General features: G+C 48.8%; 1 protein-coding gene across 2 annotated transcripts in view; it reads left to right on the top strand.

Annotated features, from left to right (window-relative positions):
* Positions 1–92: 92 nt before the first annotated feature.
* Positions 93–7,688, top strand: part of ERBB4 (erb-b2 receptor tyrosine kinase 4) — a 608,029-nt gene continuing 600,433 nt past the window's right edge. For both annotated transcript variants that reach the window (XM_027678007.1, XM_027678006.1), the window contains exon 1: positions 93–186. In XM_027678007.1, coding sequence (XP_027533808.1) covers positions 93–186 — 94 coding nt within the window. The remainder of the gene's footprint in view (positions 187–7,688) is intronic.

The raw sequence follows: 7,688 nt of genomic DNA, 5'->3' as shown, positions 1-7,688 counted from the left end.
TTTTGGGAGCCGGCGGCGGCAGCGCGGAGGCTGCGCGGGGGATGGCGGCGGGGAGGCAGCGGCGGCGCTGAGGCAGCAGCGGCGGCGGCGCGATGCCGGCGGCGGCCGGGGGGCTGCTGTGGTGGAGCTGCTGCGTCCTGGCGGCGGCGGCCGGGGCCCCGCGGGCCGCCGCGGCGGCGCAGGCAGGTGGGTGAGCGGCCGGGTCCGCGGGGAGGGGCGGCGCCCGACCGACAACTTCTCCGGGTCCCGCGGGGTGCGGGAGTTCGCGCGGGTCCCGCGGAGCGGCGGCGGCCAGAGGGCGACAGTCCCCCGCGGGAAGCGGAGCGGAGCCGGCGGTCGCGGATCGCCCGCGCAGAAGCGCTCGGTGTCCCCGCTCGCTGTCCCCGCCCGGCCCTGGGGCCGCCCTTCCCCGCCGGAGCCCCGGCCGGGCGCGGTGCGTGTCCCCGCAGGTGCCGCTGATGCCCCGACGGGGCTGCGCTCCCGAACTTCCCATCGCGCCGCGCCGGGCGGGCGAGGCAGCGTTCGTGCCCCGCACACCTGTGCATTAGTCCGTGCGGCGTGTCCCAACACCGCAGCGTAAACACAGGTCCGAGGGTGTTTGCGCAGAGGGGAGGGCGAGCAAGCGGCTTGGAAGTTAACGCCGGAAAAGGCGCTTTTTCCTCTGGCAGGGTCTGCCTCGAATTTTTAACTTTCTGGAGGGAAACTTGCAGCGTTTCTTGCATTTTGTTTTCCCGTTGGCATCGACGCAGCGCTCTCCGCCGCCGTAGTACGGGCTGTGCCGGTTCAGTTGCCCGGGGAGGGCACGGGGATCGCCCCCCACCGCATCGCCCCTTTGCTGTGAATAAAACATTAAAAGGAAGTCTCTTCAGTCTCTGTAACTTTGCTTTTTTATTTTTTTATTATTTTGTATTTTTTTCCTTCCCTCCCCGTTGATGCAAAATTTATGATGTTTGGGCGGTATTGGTGCAACAGCTCCTCGTTCTCACAATTCAGTTTATATTTTGCGGCTTTATGTAACAGAGAGGAGAATACGTTTGGTGAGAAGCGAAGGAAGCGTGTCCCGGCGTTGCCTGCCTGGTTGGCCTTCGCAGGCGGTTTTTGATCTTGGGGCACAGTTTACTTTTTCTGCGTCTGATTGTTTCCTAACCCTCGAAATCAGGAGGGGTGAAAAGATGGGCTATTGCTTTCTCTTATGTGTTCTCTTCCTGCAGTTTGAATTGGTAAATCCCAGCTGAAGGAGAATGGCATTCCTTGTTTCACAGGCTGTGCTTTGCTGTACCTTTTTGCCTGCCTGTTTACACGCAGCCCATCGTTTCCTTTGATTTGGTACTTTTCTATATTGCACTTTTCCCATAGCCTTGCCCCCCTTTCAGGCAGCAGCCGTCCCCACTGGATTCTCCCATGCTCTGCTTCCCACTGTTCGAACCTGGCTGTTGGAGTGGACTATCACAAAGACTGGATTTATACCTCAGTGAAAATAAAAAGCATTGGTCTAGGGTCTCTTGCCTGCCTTCCTGCTGCCTCTGGGGAAGCCTCCTGGATCTGTGCTGCTGAAAAGACTCTGTGCCCTGCACTGTGCAAAACAGAAAATCCGTTTATTAGAATAACAGGGTTGGAGAGACATTTCCTGTTTGGAGGAGTTTGGGCACTGCTCTGGGCACAGGCTGCTAGATTGAGTCTCGGTGCTTGCTGAAATAGCAAGGCAGGCTGGACAGGGAGCCATGATTTGAAAGTATTTAGGACCCTCCATGTATTTGGCTCACTTGACTTTTGGGGGCATTAGGATGAGACTCTGGCTGCCGCCCTCATTTTCAGTGCATCAAGAGAGATGCTGATGCCTTTGTTCATGCAAGCAAGCTGTTGGCCAAACTTTTGATTTCATTATCCCATGTGTGCTGGTTAAGAAGCAAATACGTGAATACATTGGGGTTTTCTGATTTCTTCTGTCTCCGTGCTTGGGCATATAATGTTTGCAGTGTACAGCTCAGCCAGGGTCACGTGAACCAAACAGCTTGGGCTGTTACCTGGAAGCTGGCAAGTCTTTGTTCTGCTTGGAAATAGCTGATAAATTAACTCCATTTTCTGATATATGGGGCTGGTGAGTTGTTAAATAATTATAGCCAAATTAACTTAGTGCTGTTTGAAGTATTCAGCTGCTCTGAGAAATTAATTGTACTTCAAATATTTTTGCAGGTTCTTTTTTTTTTTTATTTTTATTTTTCCCCCTGCCCCCCCTCGAGTGAGGAACGTGTTCAGCTGATGTATGGGCAGGCTTTAATTTCATGCCACTGCTCCTGTCCAAGCCATGTTGGATGGGACATGCCACATGCCTTTGGAGAGATGCAGCTCCTCTCCTTTGCAGGAGCCCTCTTTGGCACCTCTCCCATTTACTCTACCACGATGTCTATTTGATGGTTAAAATTAGGCTGAGCTCTGAGTGCCTTCCAAAGGCACGATAAATATTGACTGGGAGTTTCAGCCTGTAACTGCCCCCGCAAAGGGGTTGTCCCGTCTTGGCCTTTTTACCAAAGGGCAGTGGGTGCTTTTATGGACTCAGCATCCCTCCTGGAAGCCTCACTGTTCCCCCATGCAGCCCTTCAGTGTGGGGGATCTGTGGGGAGGTCTCTGCATGGTGGCCAGGGCAGGCTGTCACTGTCCCCCTGTGTGTCCCGAGAGCCCTGTGAGCCAGCACTGCCTCAGGGCAGAGGACACTGCATGTGGCCCTGCTCTTGGGGTCATTCCCAGGGAACCTGGAGCAGCTTTGGCTCTGGGTTGCGCCATGCACTGGCACTGCTGAGTGCCCCAGTGACTTAGCTGTGACTTTTTTTTTTTTTTAAGAGATGGTAATTGATGTTTATGTGTATGGATTTTGGCACTAGGAGCTGTGCTTGTAATTAACGTGAAAACAGTCATAATAAGGACCTGAAATACATGCCTATGAGTAAACCAAATGAGACTTGGCAGTAGCAGCTCACGAAGGGAGAAGCCCTTCTCCTGAGCATGCACAGTAAGGAAGCAGGACAGGTAACAGGGAAAGGCATGTTTGGTCCCTTGGAGCATGACAGCAGAGGGCCAAGCACCCTGTGGGTGCTCTGAGCTGAGCACCAAGTGCTCCTTTGCACTCCTGACCTTAAATTGTAATGCTGAGTTGTTCTGCAATGTGCCCTCAGTTTTCTAGCAGGGTATTAGCCCCAGACCTTAATTTAACTAAATGTTTTCTTCTAGTTTCCAAGGCATTTTAGTTTGTGGGTTTTTTTGTTTGTTTGGTTGGTTTTTTTGTTTTGTTTTAATTTAATTTAGGCAAACCTCAGCAAGTTCACTTGCACTGATCTGAAAGCAGAGCCTGTCATCCAGAGCATGCACATCTTCAAAGGCTTTTTGGAGAAACACCTTTATGTGTTTATGTGAGTCACTGGCCAGAGCCGGTGAGCTGCTGGGGTGGGTGCTCAGCCCTTTCTGCAGTTGGTGCTGGGGTGCAGTGGGGTGCACGGGGCGATGAGCATGCAGCCTCGCTGTGTGAGCATCTCTAGGTGGCAGCAGCCCCCAGGAGCTCCCAGGCAGCAGGACGCACAGCCCGGAGCGTGGATGTGGTTTCCCAGCTCTGGTCCCGCTCCTCAGCATTCCTCTACACCCCTTTCCTGGGCCGGGGAGCAGCTTTTCAGCCTAGTGGGGAATCCGCCGTCACTTGAGTCCTGTCCCCACCTCCTGTGCCCTTACTTGCAGGACAGGGGAGGTGTGGTAACACACTGGGAGAGTAACCCAAAGACTGTGAAGTGTTTAATATGAGCAACCAAAGGAGCTCAGGTGACTTTTTCTGGAGGACTCGTTAAGCTAACCAGTAAGTCAGGACCAGACTGATGACTGGGTATGGAAGGTGAATGAGTTCAAACTGGGAATTAAGTGCATGCTTCTAATAGTGTAGTAACTGTTGTGGCAAGCTAGGAAAGGAAAAAGAAGATACGTTGTCACTCGGCACCATTAGCTCAGATCAGGTGGTCCTTCTACAATGTTAAAAAGGATGTGTGTAATGTTAATGTTAAATTCCTTTACTTGTTAAAAAGGATGGCGTAGCCCGTAGGTTTCTTTTATTTTTCCTGGTTTTAAATGTTCATTCTGGGCCTTTTCTCAAAATGCAGGTGCTTTTGCATCACAATAATCCCTCATTTCTTTAGGGGCAGTAAGGGTGAGCCAGTAGGTGGTGGTTGGTGTGGGGCAATAGGATGGTTCCCTGGAAGCTTCTGAACTTGCGTTATGTCCTGCCTGTGCAGATTGGGGTTTAATGCTGTGCAACCAGGCATTCATGCTCTTAAGACCACTGGCAAGCGATGGCAGCTCTGTGGAAACAGCTAAGCCAGGTCTGCCCTTGTGCGGTTTGCACACTCTCAGTGCACTGAGGCAATTTTGCTGGGAAAGGAGAGAGGGCTCGTTCCTGGGATTTGGTTTTTACTGTGGCAGGAGTGAAGACAGGAGGGGATGACTGCAGCCAGGCTGCTTCCGTGAATCACACGTGTGCTGACAAGTCCTTAGGGTGTGCAACAGGCTCTCGTTTTCACTGACTTAAAGGTTTTGCAAACAAGCACAGGATGCTGGTGGATTTTATGTGTGCCCACGTAGCCAAAGCTGAATTATCCCCTGGGAGTACTGCAGTCTGCCAGAAAGATCCATCATTTCAGCAACTTTAGTTAATGTTTGTTTAGTGACTTCTTGCTTTGGAGGAGCAGTTTAAGCTGTGCTCAGTGGCTGTTCCCTTGTGATGAGCTGCGTGTCCACGTGATGAATGGTCTCATTTCTACTGTCCGCTACCTCTGCTGGGCATACGGGCACATGCCAAGCCTCCTGAAGTCTTTGAACAGCTGCTGCTATTTATAGCTCCTTATTTTCTTTTTTTCCCAGCCTGCCAGGGAAACTTGTCCTTCTTCCCACTTTGCATAAAGGGTGTGCAAAGTCCAGGGTGGATGAATATTTGCTTGTGCATCAGTGATACGTGAGGGTTTGATGCTGGCTGGTGTTTGGGCAGCAAAGTCAGTAATTCAAACTGCAGGAGCACATGCTGGTTATACTTTAAACTTGTGCTATAAGAATACCAAGAATATAAATACACACGAGGAGTAGAAATTCATACTGCAAGAGTATTAAAGTATTTTTCTTTTCCAGTGGTAACTGCTTTCTGTTTCCATGCCTGAAGCCTATAAAATCTAGCTCATTACAAAGGAGGAGGTGGTAAAATAAATAAATGGGAAAGTAAGCCTCAAACTTTTGGTGGATTCAGGCCTTTTTGACCTATGAAACACGATCAGTCATCATACTGTGTTTCTATGAAGTCATTTTTAGAGATTTCTGAGATCTATTCATTTCATGTTTTTTCCTCTCTCTTGTGATGTCTGTGCAGCTACACCTATGGTAACGGAACAGGCATTTTTAACTTGATCTTTCTTAATCTTCTCCTAATAAATCAGCAGTTCAATGTGGGCTCTTGTCACATGATGACATGACTCCTGTGTCCCATCACCAACTGCTGTTGAGCTTACAGAAATCTTCCAAAAACCCATCAGGGACCAGCCCAAGCTCAGACCAATGCTGAGCTGCTCCATGACAGGCAGGTCTCCCTCCTAGACTGTACCACCGTGGGACTGAGGAGGAAGCTGAGCTGTGGGACTTGGTGCTGACAGGCTTTAAATTCATATGGAGAGGCTACTGTGGCACTGCAGGGCATTATCTGACCCTTTGCCTGCAGCTGCTTGACTAAACTGCCTAATAAATGTCAATTAAGAATTGTGATACCTGACCTCTCTCTTTTTTTCACCCCTCACAAGTCCTGTGGCATTGTGATTCATGAAGGAAATGGATTGAGCCAGAGGAAGGTTAATGAAAAAAGCTTCAACGCTGTAAAAAAAAACCAAACCAAAACCAACAAAAAACCTTCTGAACAAGGTCACATTATGGAAAAGTTGGAAAAGCCCTAAACGGTGAAACGGCAACGCAGCCTTGGCTGCGAGAGCACACTACACACCTGAGTTGGTGGTGATTGACAGGGTAAAGCTCTGAAACCTATCCCCATCCTACTGACTTCTAGCATGGTTTGGCTTCTGCTGCTCCTCTAGGACTCTCCAAATGGTGCTTTCACATCTTTGTCTCCTGTTTTCCCAAGAAAGCGTCTCCTATGGGGCAGGCACCTCTCGGTTGTGCTTGCTGCCCAGTGAGGCCCCTGAGCAGACACTGCAGATGTACTTGGGCACTTTATGCTTAAGCATGTCCTGAAATAACACAGAGCTAACAGAGATTTGTGTCGGTGTTTTGCTCACCTGAACCCCAGAGAGCTGCTGAGGACCTTCTCCTGGGGGTGCAGCCTCCGTGGTGGGAGTTGGTACCAGCAGGCTGGAGCTGCTTTGGTGCACGCACAGGAAGGAAAATCATCACACTTAACTTGATACATATCCTAATGTTCAATTTCCATTAATTGAAATTACGTTGAAATATTGAACGTTTTAAGCATAAAAGTTTATGTACCGTGGTTAGTATGCTAATGGAATATTTTAGTAGTCTTTTAAGGTTAGCATTGCAGCCAGATGCAACGATAAGCATTTACTTCTAAGAGTTATTTTTTTTAACCCCTTTTCTAAGAGTATCCCCGTTCTGGTGAGTGTTCATTGGCTGCACTGTGGCTGACATCCAGCTATCATTTTAAGGTGGTCTTTTTTTTTTCCATCCAATCCACTATGCAAAGTTGAATTGTAGTTATTTTTGCTCATTATCTTTGGCAGTAAAAATGTATTTATCTAAATTTAAATTGCTGTTTGCTGAGGATATGTGACAGTATTTAGAATTCAGTATTATTTTATTATCTCTTTGAAGGGATAAAAAAGGCTCATTTATTTCAAGAGATATTTCTGCAGCATGTAAAAATACCAATGAAGTAGCTAATGTTTTCCAGTTGTTGTTGACTTCAAATTTAGCAACCATTGTCCCTGTTGATATATTTGATGCTCTAAAAATGTGCTTGCCATTAAGTAGGAAGCTGAAGTGATTGGTAGGCAGATAATATTCTTTAGTAGCTATTAATAATGCTCAGAGGACATACGCATTGGAGCGTATGGAAAAAGCCATGGAATTGTGTAGGATGGAGGCAAAAATAATGTATATAGCTGTTTTATTTGAAAGCCGTCCTTATGTGCTGCAGCAGTTGCTGCCTGAATTAGCACATCATGAGCAGGAGAAACCGATATGCAAACAGAATGGTGTGCAGCTAATTTTGTTTAGAAAATTGAGGTCCAATCCCTGCTATTTCACGTCCTCTGCGAGGTGCCTCAGTCCCGGTGAAATGAACGGGGACTTGATTCTGCAGGGGGCTTTGGTGCTGTAAGGTGGCACTTGTTCCCCCCAGAGCCAGCTTAGCTCGTGGGAACAAGGAGATTAGTATCCCACTGAGAGAAAACAGAAATTTTCCAAACGAATGTAAAGCCGTTGCAACTCTTCTCTCTCATTTTGTCTGTTCCTTTACCCAGAGGAGGACTTTGTGTCCACTATGAGTTTCTCCCTGCATTTCTCAGTGCAGAGGATTTCTTTGTCTCACAGAACTGGAACTGCTCTTAAAATCATGCCCATTTGGGTCCTCTTCTGCGACACGTTTAAAACTGCTGCCAGCTCACACAGCTGTGCAGCCCTGGTGTCACCCAGGGCTGTGCTGTGTG

The sequence above is a fragment of the Neopelma chrysocephalum genome, unplaced genomic scaffold (genome assembly GCF_003984885.1).
Source record: "Neopelma chrysocephalum unplaced genomic scaffold, ASM398488v2 Primary Assembly neopelma1_44, whole genome shotgun sequence".
NCBI classification, from domain to species: Eukaryota; Metazoa; Chordata; class Aves; order Passeriformes; family Pipridae; genus Neopelma; species Neopelma chrysocephalum.
Note: the sequence above shows the minus strand (reverse complement) of the source record. Positions and strands in the feature narration are given on the sequence as shown.